This window comes from Drosophila kikkawai, chromosome 3R, assembly GCF_030179895.1.
Source record: "Drosophila kikkawai strain 14028-0561.14 chromosome 3R, DkikHiC1v2, whole genome shotgun sequence".
Classification (NCBI taxonomy): Eukaryota; Metazoa; Arthropoda; class Insecta; order Diptera; family Drosophilidae; genus Drosophila; species Drosophila kikkawai.
In genome coordinates this window covers 14,366,614-14,386,157 of record NC_091731.1, presented here as the reverse complement: position 1 = coordinate 14,386,157, position 19,544 = coordinate 14,366,614, and the positions used below count along the sequence as shown (strand labels likewise).

The window sequence follows — 19,544 nt, the reverse complement described above, 5'->3', positions numbered from 1 at the left end:
TACTTGTAATAAAATGCCTTGTTTATTCGCAGACACACACTCGCGGCGAGTGCCGGAGAAATACTAATTGGATTAACATATATAAATTAGACACAATGGTGCGCATATTGCTAGCATCACATAAACGTAACAATGACAAATACTAGGGCACAAAATTCATGATGGTGGTGACGCTTCGCTCGGTTGGAGCAACCTCAACTAGCAGTTAGTTAGTCCTTAAGCTCGGCGGCGGTATTGACGAACCCAGTCGTCTGGGTCAGCTGCAGCTGGGCCTTCTCCTCGGCCTCCTGGGCCTTCTGCTCGGGCGTCTTGGCCCACTCCTGCAGCTCGCCAGAGCAGTAGAACCAGTAGATGACGCAGCCAATCAGGTAGATGCCCGCCGAAATGAAGAAGATGATGCGCCACTCCTCGCTGGTCTGCTCCTGAACAATGTAGCCGGTAAGCAGCGGACTGACGATGCCCGGAATGGTGGCGAACGTGTTACCAATGCCCATCAGCACGCTGGCATGCTGCGGTGCAATATCCAGGTGATTGACTCTGCAAGTGAAACATTAAGAGTCCGAATAAGTGGCACTTCTTCTCGGGATTAACCATTCCCCTCCACACTCACGCAAATCCAGACCAGGCAAAGGCGCCCAAACCCACGGCAATGGTCAGGCAAACCACCGACCAGGTGGGATCCAGCAGATAGGCCGTCAGCATCATGAACACCGTTTGGGCCAAGAAGGCGCCGCAGTTGAAGTTGCGCCGCACCTGAGTGGTCGTCCAGATGCCCTTCACCTGCAGCCAATCGGCCAGATAGCCGGACACGGCCAAGAGGATGCCCATGGCCAGGTAAGGCACTGCCGACAGGATGCCCGTTTTGCCCAAGTCAAAGTTGAGCGTATCTGCGCAATAGTAAGGATATAGCTTTTTTTCCACGCACAAGCAATCACAGGATATGAACTCACCCTTGAGGAAGCTGGGCAGCTGGGTGAGCAGCGTGTAGAAGCCCCAGTTTTCTGAGAAGTGCGAGGCCATGATGGCGTAGAAGGCCATCGACGTGAAGATGGACTTCCAGGGATGCTTGATGTGCTTGGTGCCCACAAATCCGATGGTCTTCTGTATGTACTCGCACTCCTCCTTCGAGCAGAAGCGATCCAACTCGGGTCCGGCCTTCACAAAGATCAGCCAAATGATATACCAGGCCAGACCAATGGTTCCAAATACATAGAACACACTCTGCCAGCCGTATTTAGTGGCCAGGAAGCCTGAGCAAGGCATTGCCACCACGGTTCCAGCGTAATTTCCGGCAAATGCAATGGAAGCCATGCGGGAACGCTCCAGCGGCGGTGACCAGCGGGCCCACACCGCATGGATGCCCGGGAAGGTCACACCCTCGAAGAAGCCCTCGATGATGCGTACGGCCAGGAACATCTCCAGGCTGTGCGTGGCGGCCAGGGGAGTGAGCAGGGTCAAAATGGCAGTGCTGCCGATGCCAGTGCCGAATACCTAAGATGGGGAAATGGTAATAAATTAATTTAAAATAAATTAAACTATTAATAAATATCTTTAAAAGTACATTAGAAGAAGTTATTTACTTTTATCTTTTCTTTTTTAAAAAAATTATAATAATTTAATTAGTTAATTATAACTCATTTAATAGTTTAATAAATTGTATACATTTTATAGTAAACCTAAATTAACTAAATTCAAGTAGTGTTAAATAGTTCACTCTTTTGATTTCACACTGTAATTTGAAAGTAATTATTTGTGATAATTACTACTATTAATAACTCCCCCCAGACACAATAGACAAACCAGTTTTTGTTTTGAATTTTAACGTACATATATAGATTTGTTTACTACAAAGTATTACAAAACCTTTAATTTAGCAATGTCATAAAATCGATTCATATTTTAAAATACTTTTAATATTTTAATAAACAGTATGATTACTCACCAGATTGCCACCGATCCGGGTGCCAATGTAGCCGCCCAGGAACTGCGTCAGTATATAGCCATAGAAGAAGGAGCTTAGGATCAAGCCCTTCTGCTTAGAGTCCCAGGGAAAGTCCTGCTCGTAGGATATATTGCCATCCCCATCCACCACTGTACGGTTCTCCGTCATGGCCACAATGGCCACCGACAGGTTCACCCGAAGAGAGTACACGTTGAAGAAGCCAAAGAAGGCGAGGAGCACCACAATGTAGCGCTGTTTACGCCAGAAGCGCCAGGTAAGCGGTTCGCTCTCCGTGATTTCATTGCTGTGAAATGGGCAAAAAATTGGTTAGAGGAGAAGGAAGAGGAGTTGGTAGCCATGCAAATGATGAGCCCGAGGGGATCACTTTCCCTTTCTGTTGGCCAGTATTTACTGCAGGCAGTCTGGTTTGCTCTGTTTCTGTTTCTTTTTCTTATATTTTTGTTTTTACGTCTAGCCACGGAACCAGTTTTAGAGCGGTTTTCTTATCGACTGGTTTATTCAACCCATTTCGCCCCAGGCCCAGAGGAGTCTATTTGCTAGGCAAGCTTCATTTATTCACACAGTGACTTTTGCAGGGCTTTGATAAATGTTTATAATTAATATTAATAATAATTAATAATTCTAGAAAGCCAATATTATTTATTAAAACATGAATTCAAGTTCTGTTCTTGATTATCACTTTGTTATTTAATTAAAACATTCCTCAAACCCCACTGTGTAAACTCTTGAATTATCTCCATATGCCTTAAAGCATGCGGAAACCATTTGAAGTGGAACCATAACAAGATTGTTAGCCTTGGGGAAAGTACTCACTTGTTGTGGCCCACCTGCTCCAGATGCTTGCCATTCTTCGGGGACTCCAAGTCAGTAGTCATTGTGCCAGCCAGCCGATCGATGTGAGCCTGGAAAATGCAAATAATTCAACCAATTTGTTTATACAATACAATACGGCAACTCATGTGCGTGATGGCGATTCATTAAACTTGCACTTAGGTCTCTCCCTCATACAAAAGGCGTGTTATAATTTCACCAATTGTTAGATCGCGCCCATGCACAGGGGCTATATATAGTCGCCCGCCCGCGAGATCGGTTGCGTGCTGCGTCCCTTAATTGACATTGACACTGAGCGAAGAGCAAACATTTTGCTAAGCAATTTGTGGGATACTAATGCGGAAACATAATACGACAGACCGAGATTAGAGGCGGGAAGAACGAGATATCTGGACAGCAGAGCATCTTAACTCAATTATCCATTTAACTTATTAAGCGAGTGCTTCGCCAATTGTGGCACGCGAAATCCGGCGGAGAATCTATAAACCTCATGGATGTCATAATCAAATAATTGTCCAGCCGACTTGATTCGCTTTGATTTGCAAATTGCATGAATATTCGGCACAACACGCGCTGCCTTTGGTTGCCATTAAAAAATTGAAGCAATTGCACAGCCAGCACGCACGTGTGGGAAATCAGTGAAAGTACTCGGCTTGGGTACTAGGTACTCTCCACTCCGGTACTCGACATTTGTGGGTACAAATAGATACCAGAATTTGTGCTTATCATTATGGTTTTATGGCACAACTACCGCTCAATTGATTACATTTGCCTGTCATAAACTGAATAAACCAAAGGAAAGTGCTTACCGCAAGTTTTCCATGCTATCAAACATTTCCACAATCGGCTATCGTAAAACAATTTACTGCTCCTATTAAAAAAATAAAAAAAAACTAATTGCTATTTAATGAGTTTCTCGTTTTTTATGGCAATCATAAAATGTTATATATAGCCTGGTCTTATCCTTTTATTGTCCTATGTATGCTTATCTGCAAAAATTCCTGGTCTTCTTGACTGCGACTGAGATTTTTATTTTATGAAGTGCCATTTTGGGTATCGTAAATTCCGGCCTCGGGTGATGGGGTTAGCCTGGGGCAAACAAAACATCTTCGACAGCTCCATGAAAAAATACATGAAGCCAAAAAACCTGTTGCCTCTGATAAGTAGCTCGTTGCGACAAAAATATTTACCTCTTTGCTTAAAAAATAGGCATAAAAGGCAGTACCTAACCTGACACGTGATAACCGAACAAGTCTAATAAAAATACGCAAATTATTCGATCCAGAAAACACCTCTCATAAGGTGTATGCAATCTACATAAAGATTTGCATCCCAGCAGCTGCAAGGCGGCAAAATGTCTTTAATTAAACTTCATCGAAGACAGTTGAGCAAACAGCTCACCGAGTTCATTAAACACCGGTACATGTGCACAGAAACACTTTTGAAACTTTTTCTTAATGTATGTAAAATACGTTAACTTTGGCACAAAACTTTTTTTTTGGAAGGCAAAAAATCGATTAAATAAAAACTTAAAACGCACCGATGAAAGTTGGAAAGAGCGCCTGGGAAACTGGAATCCTCTGTCAACTGCTTGGATCGATCCGTTCGACTGCACTGCTTGCCGCTAGGTGTGGGCGTTGGGCAGGTGTGAAGTCGCCGGTAGCTGGCAACGGACTGATCCATCCATCTGCCGGCAGCCAACAGCTCGGCTCGGCAGCGAGAGCTGGGATTTCCACCCCGCTCATCATCGTTCAGTTTAACTTCAATTGAGGCACTGGCTCGGGGAGCAATAAAGCCACCAGCCAGAGCGCCAAAAGAGGCAGGAACGGACCCGACCGAACATTGGCGTGATTAGGACGCCAGCACTGATAGGGATCGGCATAAAGCTTATCGTTTGATTAGGCGGAATATGTGGCGCTTGTAAAGATAAATTCTTTCAGCAATTCGGGCGACCATTGCTTACGCGCTCAGCCCACCATTTGCTGATACTAAATTGAATCTGCGAGATTTGCCACTAATTTCGGTAGCTACTTTTAGCACGAGTGTGGAATGAGGGAAAATGAACAGGTTCAAGGTTGGTTGCTTTTAATTTAAGTTGATTTCAAGACGGTTCCGTTTAAGAAAGATTTTTTTAACGTGAAATAAACATATATATACGGAATGGTAGAAAAAATCGAAAAACCATATTTTAACGTTTCGATAAATGTATCGACATATCTGTCGATATTATTTTAAATACATTCGAAAAATATATTTTTGGTGTACATAATAATAAATAATATTGTGTTTGAATAGTTTTCTATATGATCTATCATATCAATGTATGAATCAAAATTTGAACATTTTTTTATAGATTTATCTAGATATACGATATTACTTTTGAATTTATTAAAACCATATAACTGGAAAGAGAAAAACTAAATATTGTTTTCAAATAATATTGTAAATAATAATTTATAAACCGCTATTTTATCGTTTCGATTTTTTTATTATTTTTTTATTTATTGAACGAATATGATCGGAAGATAAGAACATTACTATTATTTTTTTCGGAAATTTATAGATTGTATCGTTTTATATCCAAATTTTCATATCTTATAGTACGGAAAATAGCGATAACTAAAATTTAATTTACGATATTTATAATATAATATTAAGGCGAAAAAAGCGAGAAGGCTTCACAGGGTTTTTCAATTTTTTAGAGCTAATCGTTGTTTAATTTATTATACAAGTTATAATTTAAGGTAAGAGTTAGTTCTAATGCTAAATTTTTTTTTTAATTGTTTATTTTATTACTCATATATCATTTACTAAACCCTTTATTACATTTACAAAAATAATAATCATGATTATAGCCGCTATAAGGTCACGCCCATTTTTCTGCCTGCGCCCCTTAAACTAAATTTAAACTTGCTTTTCTATTTAAATGTTTGTATTAATTATTCATTCATGTCTAAATAATTTCCACGAAAACAGGCACCTAATTGGATTAGCACAGTTAATTGATGTTATTAGCCTGTTGAAGTTGCTTTTATCAAATTAGTAAACATAATTGATTAAATAAAGGAATTTCTAATAAGCAACATATTATATATCTGTCATAGATATCAATGGATCTAATGATAAATTTTTAAGGATATTACTATTATTATTTTCTATAATATTATAATTATATAGTTATTTCTACTTTTATTTATAAGTAACCGCAATGGTGTAAACAAGTCGGTGCCAAAAAGAAATTAACGCACCGCAGAAATTAACAGTTAGGGATCGGGCACGACAATTCTGCAGCTCTACGCCTCAAACTAATGTCATCTATTTTCATTGGCGAGTGCGAATTATTGTGGTAATTGCTTGCAAACAAACAAAATTGCATAAATATCCAGTTCGAGGTGGTTTTCTATATTATTTTAAGATCAGCGCCTGATATGATTTTCGTGTGGTCACTAATTAGCAGAGCCTTATCGCCGCTACACTAATATATATTCTTAGATATTCATTCAGCTAACTTTGCCCAGGGGCGTGTCGCTCTGTTAACCCGCTGTAGCTTAACAGTGGCAAGCAGTTTGCTTAACAGGGCTTTGCTGTGCTTAACCTATCAAGTTTACACAGCTCATATGCCTCGTTGCCTCGCAATAATTGCCGTCATTTGTTTGCAATATTTTTTTCCGAGAAAAAACAAGAACTTGAGCTATTGAAAAAATATCATAATTTTTTGAGGACAAAGTGGAATAATATTTTAGATTGTAAATTGTTATGTTTGGGAGCGAGCAGACAGAAGCGATCACGTCGAGTGCTTATTACCAACTGTTTATTCATATCGTATACTGAAGAAGTGTAAGGTTGCCAGATAGGATAGAATGTGTGTTGTACAATGTGAACATATTTTGTGAAGGTTTAAAATTAAGAATACATTTGATTATACATAACACATCTCCTCCTTTAATTTACGAGCGATGCGGATGTTTTTGTTGTCTGAAGTCCTTAGGCTTGTAACGATCGACTTCTTGGCGAACTCTGGTGCTTTGACGTATTGGGATGCCCGAACGACGACGTGTTTGTTGTAACTGCACCGGTTGTTGGTTGGGTGCTGCTATGTGCTCCGGTGGATCAGGGACAGGATCAGGTTGTTGGTTGGGTGCTGCTATGTTCTCCGGTGGATCAGGGACAGGATCAGGATTCTGAACAGCTGGCGTAGTTAACGGTTGATCTGGTCGTTGTGGTCCTTGACTGGAAGCTGACTGTGGGAGTTCAGGAACCCACCAAATCTCTGGAGATCTCTTATGTCGTTGAGTACTGGCAACTTCGGTTTCAACTGATTGAAATGGCGCTTGAAAAAACCATTTTTTGTTTTTACAACATAAATCATTTTTCCAATGGAACGGTCGATGATGCCTTCTATCCACTTTTCTCCCCTTGAATAATTTCGAGCATAGACCATTTGATTTGGAACGTACTTTGTTGCTGGCTGTTTAGCTTGAGTAGGTTGCTCGAAAAGTTGACTTAAAACGGTACGGACTGGTCGACCATGAATTAACTCGGCAGGAGTTTTCCCTTGTGCATTAGGAGTAAACCTGTAAGAAGCAAGATATTTAGTTACTGCTACTCGTACTGGTATACCGTCTTGAAGGTTCTTCTTGACTGAGTATTTAAACGTCTGTACAAAACGTTCTGCTAATCCGTTGGATGCTGGGTGGAACGGTGCTGTTGTGATGTGCTTTACGCCGTGTAGTTTGCAGAATTCTTTGAAGGCGTCAGCCGTAAGCTGTGGACCGTTGTCGCTAACTAGAGTCTTTGGGTATCCTTCTATAGCGAAAATTGATGATAATGCAGCGATCGTGTTATCTGTGGTTGTAGACGACATTTGAACAACAAATGGAAACTGCGAGTAGGCGTCTACACATATAAGCCACATATTGTCGAAGATTGGGCCTGCGAAATCGACATGAATTCGCTCCCATGCTGCTGTTGCTGCTGGCCAACTTTGGAACTCCCTTGGTGGTGCTGGATTGTTGCATTTGCAGATGTCGCATGACTGAGCAATATTTTTAATGTCATCGTCTATGGTAGGCCACCAAACATGCTGTCTAGCTAGCTGTTTCATTCGAACAATGCCCCAATGACCTTCATGTAAAAGTTTCAGGATATGGGCACGTAGGCTAGAAGGAATTACAACACGGTTTGCGTCTTTGTGTAGGCAAAGCAACTGCTTGTTGATGGTGAGAGCAAACTTCCGGTTAAAGTAAGGCAATAAGGCTTCGTTGCCTTGCTGAAGTTTTTCTGGCCATCCTTCAGATACATATTGAAGGACTTGCTTCAGAACTTTGTCTTTATCCACATGGTTGCGAATGGTCTCTGAATTGATTGGTGGAGTTGATTCCAATACTGTGTAGCAAGCTTCCTCTTCTTTATCAAAGTCTGGATCTGTACCCACTGGAAGGCGCGAAAGCGCATCTGCATTACCATGAGCAGATGTGGATCGGTACTGGATCTCAAAATTGTAGGCCATGAGAATAATGGCCCAACGTTGTAGTCTGTTTGACGTCATTAACGGCAGGTGCTTGCTTGGATTAAAAATAGTTACAAGCGGCTTATGGTCTGTAAGTAGAATGAACTTTCTTCCATAAAGATACTGGTGGAATCGTTTAACTCCAAATACTATGGAGAGTGCTTCCTTTTCGATTTGGCTGTACTTAGCCTGGTGCTTGTCTAGTGTTTTCGATGCGAACACAATGGGTCTCTCTCCGCCGTCTGGTTGAAGATGCGAAAGGACTACCCCGATGCCAAAGGATGAGGCATCTGTGGCGAGGACTAGCGGTAATTTTTCATCAAAATGAGCTAGTTGCGTTGCGTTGATGATGTGAGACTTCAGAGCTGTAAACGCTTGTTGCTGTTGTGGGCCAAAATAGTAGTTTACGCCTTTTCTTCGAAGTTGATTCAAAGGAGCCGCCAACTGCGAATAGTTTGGAATAAAGTTACAATAATAATTTACTTTACCCATGAATGCTTCCAACTGTTGTAAATTAGAAGGTGGACTCAAACGATTAACTGCCTCTAAGCCTGAGCTGTCTGGAAGAATCCCGTTTGCGCTGATTCTTCGCCCCAAATATTCAATTTCGTCTTTGAAAAAGAAACATTTTTCACGTTTACATTTGATGCCGTTCTCTTGAAGAATGCTGAGAACTTGTTCGATGCGTTGAAGGTGTTCTTCGCTTGTAGGTGCTGAGATGATGATGTCATCTAGGTAGTTGCCACAACCTTCTATCCCTTTTAGAAGTTGCTCAAGATATCTCTGGAAGATTGCTGGTGCGCTTGCAATTCCGTATGGTAGGCGCTGATATTGAAATAGGCCCAGTGGTGTGTTAACGACCATGATTTGCTTTGCAGCTTCATCCAATTCCATCTGAAGGTAGGCATCCTTAAGATCTATTTTGCTGAACTGCTTACCATGACGTATGATGTGGAACAGCGCTTCTTTTGTTGGCAATGGATACTGTTCGACGTCGATTTGTGCGTTTACTGCCTGCTTAAAATCGCCACAAATACGAATGTCGCCACCTGGCTTAGGTGCGAGCACGATTGGGGATGCCCAATTGCTAAATTTTACCGGTTTCCAAATTCCTGCTAAGGTGAGTCTTTCTACTTCTGCTTTGAACTTGTCCATCAGTGCGAACGGAATTTGGCGGCTTTTATAAAACTTTGGAGTTGCTGAAGCTTTTAAAAATACGCTGGCTTTGAAGTCTTTTATGACACCCATGGCTGGTTCAAAAACTTTATTGTACTTGTTGCATACATCAATTACTTTTTCATGGTGCACCTCATAAATGTTTGACACTTGCATAATATCAAACCCAAATATGTTAAATAAATCCAAACCGAAGAGATTGGTTGATGTTTCGATGTTTGCTACGATTATTGTTATTTGTTTTTGCTTTTCTCCACACTTTGCAACAGTGTGCAACTCCCCTAGTAGTGGTATTGGTGTATGACCAAACGCATGTAATACTCGGGAACACTTGTGCAATTTTGGCTTATTCAATAGCGCGTATGTATTAGAGTTTATTACTGAAGCTGTAGCTCCGGAATCCATTTGAAATGAAATCACTTGATTAAGTATTTCAAGATCAATTACTTTTTTGTTCTGTATACTTTTCACAAGACTTGTGACACTGTGCACTGCTTCGATATTTTCTATTTCATTTACTTTGCTTGTTTGCTTTCTTCCTTTTTTGTACTGCGCATTATTTGACTTTACATGTTTCGACATACACACGACAGATATATGCCCTTTTTTACCACACTTGTGACAAACTGCTTCGCGAAATTTGCATTTTTCTCTTTGATGAGATTCACCACAGCCAGAGCAAGACTTTAAGTCATTTTTGTATGGTCTGACGTCACTTGCACTGCTTGCTGACTTTTTTGCGTATGTGTGGATCGCATTGATTGGATCCTGTCTCGGTAAATTCTCTTTAAGCGCTGCAATGGTTTTTGTTGTTGTCTCATAGGTTTCTGCAACTGTGAGCACATCTTCAAGAGTTGGCTGAGACTTTTGAAGAGCTGACGCACGAACGGCGTCGTAAGGCGTATGTACTATGATTTGATCTCGTATCATTTCATCTACATAGTTTGACAAACAACCGTTAGCGTTACACACAAACTGGCACTCACGAGCGATCCCGCGCAAATCGGCTACCCACTCTCTGTGTGTTTGTGTATGTTTCATTTCTCTTTTGAAAAATTCGTAGCGAGCCGCGACAACATGCCGTTTTGTAGTGAAATGTTCCGTTAGTTTGTCTGTGAGCTCTTTGTATGTGTATTCGTTTAAGTTATTGCTATCGAACAGATTTTTCAATAGCTCAAATATATTTACACCACACCATGAAAGAAAATAGGCTTTCTGTTTCTGTTCTGCACTAACCGAGTATGCGTTAAAATGCTGCGATAATTGTTCAAGGTACGATTCCCAATTCTGATTGTCTTTGTCAAATTTATGAAACGGTGGACACATTGATAATTCACTTTGAAGAGACGGTGAACTAGCTGCTGCTGGAGCACTTTTTTCCATTATTGCTTCCATCCATTTTCGTTGTTGCTCTAATATAGCTGATGTAAATTCTCGGTGTTGCGCAAGTATTGTCTGAATTTCGTTTTCGTTTTCTTTTTCTTTTGCCGCCATCCTGATGAAAATCAACGACTATGCGACACAATTATACATAAGAATGTAATATCCTTACGGCTGCGTTTGCTGGTATACACAAGAATGTTGTATTCTTGCGGCTGATTTACAGTTATATGCTGTTTTTTCTTCTCTTTTGCCTCGTCGCCAATTGTTATGTTTGGGAGCGAGCAGACAGAAGCGATCACGTCGAGTGCTTATTACCAACTGTTTATTCATATCGTATACTGAAGAAGTGTAAGGTTGCCAGATAGGATAGAATGTGTGTTGTACAATGTGAACATATTTTGTGAAGGTTTAAAATTAAGAATACATTTGATTATACATAACATAAATAATAACACAAATTTGGAGAAAATTTTTATTAAAAAAAATGAAAATAAGTCTATAAGGAGTAAATTAAAAATAATTAAATAAATAAAAAAAATATTATTACCCAGATATTATCAATAACAATTCAATTTTTAAAATCAGTCAATATTTTCAAGTAAGATGCTTAACAAATCTTAAAATTCAAAGTTCCGGTTTATATTGGAACAAATAAAATAATTTTTAAACAAAATAAAATCATGCTCAACGATCCTAAAACTGAAATGTCATCTAAAAACCTAATAACTACAGAAATTAATATCATGTACAGCATATTGCCCTCGAAATCAATCTATTATTTTAAAATTAAACTCTTTGTAAAATGTATATTTTCAATATATATAAATACAAAAAACAATATAAAACATATTTTTTCACAGAGCTTTTAAATGGAATATTATCTTTGCCTGTATCGAGGGGATACTTAAAAAAAAAAATATAGTAAATTGCCGTTGTGCCTTCTGTTGTCGGCGTCTCTTTTTACCTTTTGCTTTGTTTTGGTCCCGAACATATCATAAACAATTGGCGCAGTCACACGTGCTGCTGAACAAATAAACAAAAAGTGTGGCAGCTCAATTTACATGCTGCGAGCAGCTGCAGAGCACGTGACAAAAACATTGCAACATTCCGGCATTCTGAAAATTGGCAAAAGCAAAAGCAAACTGAAATGTGACACAACAGCAACATGTGGGGAAGCGCTGAATTAAAAACGGGAAGAAAATAACCAAAAATTGATGGCACAACAACAGGAGATTCCCCCAAGGAAATGTGTGTGTGTGTGCTCTGCCATTAATTGATTTTTGGGTCAGCGTCACCGCCACCGCACTTCTGCGCCTGTGATAACCCCGGAGCATTAAATTCACACCTTGATGCGAATCGAACGATAACGGACAAGTGGCCAAGTCGTGTTCTCACGCGTTTCGCATTAAAACTGGAGGAGTAGCGACATTTTAGCAATACAACAAAATGCCAACAAATTGGGTCTTCAAATAAAGTCGCTACCCCCACCGAATGCAGCAATTGTCCATGAGCAGAGCTCACTTTTGCCCAGCTCTGCAGACCAGAAGCCAGTTCCAGGTGTCGAATTTTCACCTGGACGGGAGAGCTTTGCATTCGGTTCTCCGTCGGCTTCATTGTTTGCGCCTTTGTGAGCGCTGGCTGCCTGCTCGCTGGCAAATTGCATTTTAATTGTGCGCTCAAAGCAAACGCAGCTAAGTGCAAACAATTTCAGCTGAATGCGCGACAAACAAACCCAGAAAATTGCTCGCCATGCTTAAAGCGGATTTTCCTCCATTTTATCCACGTAATTTTCATTCGAATTCCGTGCACCTTCAAGCTAAAAAAAAAAAATAAAATATAAATAAGCTGAGAGAATAAACGAAAAGCGTTCCAATGCAAATTTGTCTTTTGACTTTGACTACGTGAGCCTTTAATGGTTTTCTGCTAGTAACTTTAGCACAAAACTCGAAACTTTTCAACTTCCTGTGCCTGTGCCTGTGCCTGTGCCAGCTCCGTCCCCTTTGATTTCGAGTTGACAAAAGTTCCAGCGAGTTGAGCGCATATTACAAAAGCCCCCACCTTGCTCCATGCCTGACTCCTTGGACATGCCTTGCAAGGAGAAGAAGGAACAGAAGCTATAGCAGCTCACTATTCCCGGAGACTGGATCTGGGCCGTCCTGTGCCATTGCGCTTTTCTCCCTACTTGAAATGCAGCAGTAGTGAGCGAAGTAAAAGCACAAGTCCTAAAACTCTTCGATTCCCAGTCGCCCGGCCAGTTGGACATTTAATTTCCATTCCATTTGGACACACGTAATTCCCCGAAGGTTAACGCAATTCCAGCTCTCTGCCGGAGCTCTTTAAATATTTTAGCTGCCTGCAGAGCCGAACTTTGCCTAATTGCCAGCCGCCAGATAGCGCCGGGAAGTAGGCAACGCTGGAAAGAGGCCACAAGTCACGGCGAAGCCTCAATCTGCTAGATAAGTTTCTTTTTAACTCGAAGCTCAGTTATGGACATTAATTAACATAAATTGAAGGTTCTGGCCGATGAAGCTGATATCTTTAAGATATCATTTAAAAATGGAAGTAGAAACCGTAGATTATTTTATTATTTTATATCTTTATCTTTAAGTAAAACATTAAACGTTGTCGCCTTGAACTTAAAACTCTTTTTAATGGACCTTTGAATATATATCTATATGAACCCCAAGGGGAATGTTAGGACTTCAGTAAAGACCAGAGGTCAAGCTCATTTGGAATCTCGCATTTGCACACATGTTGTAATGTCATTTGATATGTCCGCGGGCTGAAAGCTTTTTAATGACCATAATTTCGCTGCTGCAGCTACTGCTACTGGGAAACACGCATCCTGGGTCAAGGATGCAATGCACATGAGTGGGATATATAGCCGGCGTATATATGTATAGTCAGGGCAAAGACAGGCTAACCTTGCGCATAATTAAGCCATGTGAACGCAGCAACCGCAGTAGGAATAGCAACAGAAGTACAAGCAACGGCAGCAGAGACATCCGCATGGTTAATCATACGCCACGTTGGCTTTGAAGGCTCTGAAAAATTTATTCAGCAGCAGCCGAAAAGCCTTTCAGCACTAACAGGCTTGCTGGCAGGCTGGCGCAACAACAATGGCAAATATTGTGACAATGGCGAAAACAAAAAGGAACGGTGAAACGGGTTGAGCTGGATGCCGACATGGGGGTAGGTTTCACCTGGTTGAATTGGCGGTACAAGAGCTCCCGCTTGTGTAAATATAGAATTTTATAATAACAAAGCACGTCGCAGGTGCAATTAGTGTGCAAATAAGCGTTTATTTGCCTTGCCAGACAGAGAGACAGACAGGACGACAGTCGTCGGGATTTGTAAGCCACAGGGATGGAAGAGCGGAGAGGGGAGCCATACAACTGACCTCGTTTGCACCCCTGACGAAAATTAGAATTCAATTCAGTTCAAGCAGCTCTGCCGCTGGGGAGTCATATTCAAGAAATTGGCCAAGATTATGTCAAGTGAAATTGTGCTGGCCCATAAATCAAGCAACCTTCCGCCGGGGTGGCCACAAGCAGGCGGCGGGCGGCATTCAGCATCCATTGCATGTTGCAGTTGCATCTCAGCTCAGTTCGCTCAGAGGCGGCTAAACAACATTACTCAAGGCACCGGTGGGGGACACGAGAACATGCAACACATCCAACACACGCCACACGAGGACGCAGGACTACAAACAAGAAAACTAAACCCTGACCGGTTGGGGACCTGCTGCTGTTGCTGGCTGCTCGCATGCAAAGTGCACTGGCATTCGCACACTCCAGTCCACACACAATCAGCTCCACAGTCACACACAGCCCCCAACACACACACACACATAGACTCGCTCAGGACCAGACTCAATTGACTGCGAGATGGCAACAACATTTTTATTCTCTCCGAACCCCTTTTGCCAGCCGCTTTAAGAGCAGTGTCCTCTCCTACACTGAATGGATTGAAAGGGATAAATATTTTTAAGGCATTTCATTAGTTAGATGTAAAGGTATGCCACAGAAATTGCTGAAGAGGATTTCGGTAAATAAAATAGTGTTTAAAAGTAAGCCCTACAAAATATCTAAATATTTATTTAAGCCCCTATTAAATTTATTTAAAATTAAGATACATTTCTGGGCACTCCTGACATACATTTTAAACCAAAGTCCACTTTTTATATTTATTAATTTACCGTAGGGATTTAAGCAAATTAAAAAAAGAAATACCTAAAAGTATACAATGATATATGTTGATGCATAATCTATGGCACCTATTAAAATTATTTCAAATTAAGATCAATTTCCAGATCACCCGAAATTTATTAATAATAATTAATTAATTTATAAAATCGATAACCCCTTTTAATATTTATTAATTTTCCATGGAAACTTGGAGATTTGCAAACATTTAAAATTATGTTCAAAAAGTATGCAATGAAATATGTTTCGACATTTTTATGTATACTTTAAGACACATTTTAAAATTAATTTAAATCGAGACCTATTTTTGTGGCACTTTTCTTTCAATATTTTTTTCAGTATCCTCACAGAGACCGCCGGGGGCAGCACAACCTATCCTGTCCTGTCCTTTTGCCGCCGCCCCGCCCTGTGTTACATCCCGAGCCCCGCCCACCTGTGTGACAGTTGGCAGCTGCCTAAAAACTTGCCGAGAAAATTCCAGTGCCCTGGGATTTGATGGCAATCGCAGCAATTTGGCCAGCCTGCCATTCTGCCCAAATGGAAATTAAAATGTTTTTAACCCGGCTGTGTGAAATTGATTGCTGAAGCTGGCCAGAGCCCCCGAACGGACCAACAGGCCAGAGTAAATATATGTAAGAGCATGCGGGTTAAAGCGGTGAGCAGTCCCTTTTTTCATCTCCGTTTTTCTGCGGTTGATCAAGGAGTTTCTCCCTCCGGCCATCAGTAGAGTGTGCAAAAATGTTATTAGCGCTTAATTAGTGCTCAACTTTTGCCATCACAGATACTCGACTCGACTCCACTCGACTCGACCACAAAGGTGCACTGCTGGCTGAACTTTCACTGCAGCTTTGTGGCAAAGTTTTCATAATTCTCGGCTAAAGTGAATTAATGCGTTTCACCACCAGCAGAAGGACGCAGACGAGGAACGGATGAGCCGGGCTGAGATGTGATGAGCCAGGCTTATAACAGCAACTGAAAAGTGTAGCAAAACCTTCATGAACTGCATAAAAAAAATAAGCAAGAATGCAAAGGGAAACCAGGCAAAACTGGACACAAGAGCTGGAAACAAATTCATTAAAAATGCAGGATGTCGCTTCTGGGACGGAAGGGAGAATACAGTATACAATTGTTGGGTTTTGTGCAAGGGGTCAACAAACCTGGCAGTTAGACAGAATGTTTCCAGATCGCTCAGTTCATGCATATCTTATGCGAGGGGGGATGAGCTCCTCGAGCTATAGGTTCCTCTAACACATCAATCATACGCACCATGGCCACCTAGATGCATTCAATGGTATCTTAAGCCGCGAATGCCTCCAGTCCTTTTGCCATTTAATTAAACAAAAATATGGCACACTCGCTGGCAAGCTAATTAAATTGGACCGAAAGGCAGGCAGCCAGAAAAAGAGCCCGACAATTTATCGCATGTGCACATGGGGCTATCAACGAAAATTTAATGGACCACTGCCACGGGCTATGAGAGGCCTTTACGAGCGCATTACAAGGCTTTATGGTGCAGTGCCACATCAGCTGTCTGCCATGAAAACATCGAAGCTTCGAAAACGAACGACTCAATTCCGAGTGCGCCACTTAACGCTTAATTAAATTGCATTTCTCACTAGATCCAAATTGAATTGGGGAAAGTAAATGAAACCAAATTCAATGCCTTCAATTTATGCACACACTCGAACCACTGCTCCCCGCCAGCTGCCTTTATTTACAGCTGACCTCTCCTCTACTCTGGAACCACACAAATATCTAATTTATGGACAGCCTCCCACTACCAGCGATCCCGGTTCTCACCCTGCAAAAGGTGAGCGAGCTATAAATGGAAGCAAGCCAGACATCGCACAGCAAGCATCCTGTTTGTATGCACACCCACTCCCCAGACTCCCCAGTACACCAGATTTCCATACCCACAACACACCCATTCTCGAACAGGTGCACAAATACACGTCCTTCGTCCTAACGGCAGGACTCCTGTGCTATTTAAAGCGAATATATCGCATCTGGCGTTACGCCTCAATAAGTTTTCAATGAACACTTTGAAACTATTTTTATAGCGTTTAACGTTTACACCTATGCAAATCAATGTGAGCTGATTTACAAGCTAGAATTTGCAGCTGAAATGTGTGTGTGGACTTTGAGGGGATTCCATGATCTATGCTTGTTTGAATTTTAAAGCTTAGGCAGGAGCCAAAAATTTCCTTTTTTGCTTGTAAGCTCAAAAATAAAATTTATATTGCGTAAGGCAAAGCATAGTTTTCCAAATAAATTTATTCAAATATTTAAAATGAACTACAAGAACATGTTTTAATGCAAACAATGTTATTTTATGTTCAACAAACGTTGTTTTTAGTAATTTAAATCAATGAGAAGAGTAGCTTAGAGAGCCCGCGTTATTCGTTGTGTTTTTTTAATGAAGCACATCAATTTATCTTTTATTTAATACCACTTTCCTAGTTATTATTATTAAAAAACTTCAGTAACTTAGATATTTTATATTTAAAACTCCTTTAAAAACGTCTTGAGTTTTTCTTTAGCACAACTAATTTTCCTATAATTTAGAAATCATGACACTTAAAGCCTAAACTTAAACCCAAAAACTTTTCAAATGCCTGTCTTAATAAAGTAAGATAAACATTGCGTATACGCCGCAGTGTCCCTCCTCTCTCTCTCTCTCTCAAACTTTCTAGTCCCGCCTCTCTTTAACTTTTATCCTTTTAACAGCTGCCACTCACTCTTTAGCTTTCTCTTTTCTATCCACAAGTTCCGCATTATCCGCTCATGCGCCTGGGAAAAGGACTTTCTCCGCTGCGGATAAGTGTGCAGCACGTGTTTTTGTTTACCTTCTGCAATTGTTGGCGCCCAGCGCTTCCGCATGAACGTCACCGCCTTGCCAACGCCATTGATGGAGTGAGTGGAGTAACCTAGTTTGGTGCAAGGTGCGTGAAACAGCAACGCAGCTCCTGTGGCTCAGCTCAAGTGGCTCCCGCTCCTGTCGTCGTCGTTGTTATTTTGGGGGTGCGCTTGAGGTGAACATCCAAGCCAGCACGATTTTGAAGTTCGCTTTGCACATTTGTGCTGAGCACCCTTGAGCAGTGGCAGCTCTTGGCCGGTAAGTCCTGGTCCAAGTCCAATCCCGCTGTCAGTCGCACACATACCCAGGCACTGACACTTGCACTCCACTCCTCTTCAGAGGGGCTGAGGGGTCACAGCCAAGTGGGCGAAATTTGGGTAAATAATGCATGAGCATCGCACGACATGGAAGAATGGATTTGCATAATTCACTTCAGATTTGTTCGCTGACCCAACTCCTGGCAACTGCTGACAAATGCAGTTTGTTTTGGAATTCCGAGAAATATCCCGGGGAAATACAAAGTGCAGATCTCAAGGTCGTGAAAGAGCTCAATTTAAAAATGTCACGTTCTCTGGGGTTTATTTCCTGTGTAGTGATCCTAATCACCACAAATTCTTGTAGAACATTTCAGAACAATTTTACATTTGAGATAATAAATTTACAGAAAACGTAATAAAAAACTCCTTAAATATTAAAATCAAACTAAAAACTATCATCTTTTCAATAAACAAATATTTATCTTAAACTAAGTAAAAGGAATATAGAAAAATCCTCTCAGACTTCAACAATTTTTAAGTTTCTCAAACTTGTTTATAAAAAAATGTACTCAGCAAATGTAAATAACTTTTAAAACAAGTTGAGTAAATCAGTTCATTATTTCCTATATTATAAAAGGCATTAAATTACTCCTTGCTCATTTAAGCGGGCATAAAGACAGATGCTTAGCTGGAAATGGGTTAGAAGGAGAGAACTCAGTCAAAACTTAATTATCTACCAACGACCATAAATGTTTTTACTGTCCCAACCTAACCCAACCCCCTTGTTATTCCCAGGCACTTCGTGTGCAGTGCCGCCTTCGGCGTTTGCACAGAAAGCATAAAATTTATTGGTTGTGAAATTTACAAAGAGGAAAAAAATAAAATGAAAATGAAAACGATTTCAGTCAGGGGAAAATTATTGCAAGTTTGCATGCATTATGCCCTCTCGAGTTGCAGTTGTCTGTGGCTGTGCCTGTGTCTGGGTCTTTGCTGCTGGTTTTTAAAAGTATTCTGGCTGTGTGTGGTCTCCTGCTGGGACGGCCAGTTGCTTTATGTTTATGCATAATCCGCACCTGCTGCTAGCAGAGAGACCGGAGAAGGAGCGCCTCAGGCTGGGGCCTCATGTCTCATGTGGAAAATACATTTTCATCCTATGCAATTTGGCGCAGGCTGTCCAAGCTTTCTTTGCGGTAGCCGAGGCTCTCTCTCTCTGTATTCCCGTTCTGTTGACACAATTCAGAGGCAGGAGGACTCGGCCCTGTAATTACGGGTCAGTCGATTTTGCCGCAACTCTATTATCTTTGCTCCACATGGAAAAAGTCGAAAATAAATGGAAAATATGGGGCGACGAGAGGAAAGGACA

The 19,544-nt window shown here is 41.1% G+C and overlaps 1 protein-coding gene across 1 annotated transcript; it reads right to left on the bottom strand.

The window, feature by feature from the left end:
* Window positions 1-4,479, bottom strand: MFS9 (major facilitator superfamily transporter 9). Its single transcript, XM_017180077.3, has 6 exons — window positions 4,335-4,479; window positions 2,777-2,865; window positions 1,943-2,246; window positions 951-1,491; window positions 611-887; window positions 1-537 (listed from the first exon to the last, which is right to left on the bottom strand). Exons 2-6 carry the CDS (start codon window positions 2,836-2,838, stop codon window positions 210-212), a joined length of 1,512 nt encoding a protein of 503 aa, XP_017035566.1. The 5' UTR covers window positions 2,839-2,865; window positions 4,335-4,479; the 3' UTR covers window positions 1-209.
* Between the last annotated feature and the right edge of the window lie 15,065 nt (window positions 4,480-19,544).

What these genes read in the sequence shown, in the direction of transcription:
- MFS9 (XM_017180077.3), bottom strand. Translation starts at nt 2,838, where the DNA reads ATGACTACTGACTTGGAGTCCCCGAAGAATGGCAAGCATCTGGAGCAG. An exon ending in GAGCAGGTGGGCCACAACAA is followed by an intron (nt 2,247 to 2,776) that starts GTGAGTACTTTC and finishes CCCATTTCACAG; the next exon opens with CAATGAAATCACGGAGAGCG. An exon ending in CCCGGATCGGTGGCAATCTG is followed by an intron (nt 1,492 to 1,942) that starts GTGAGTAATCAT and finishes TCCCCATCTTAG; the next exon opens with GTATTCGGCACTGGCATCGG.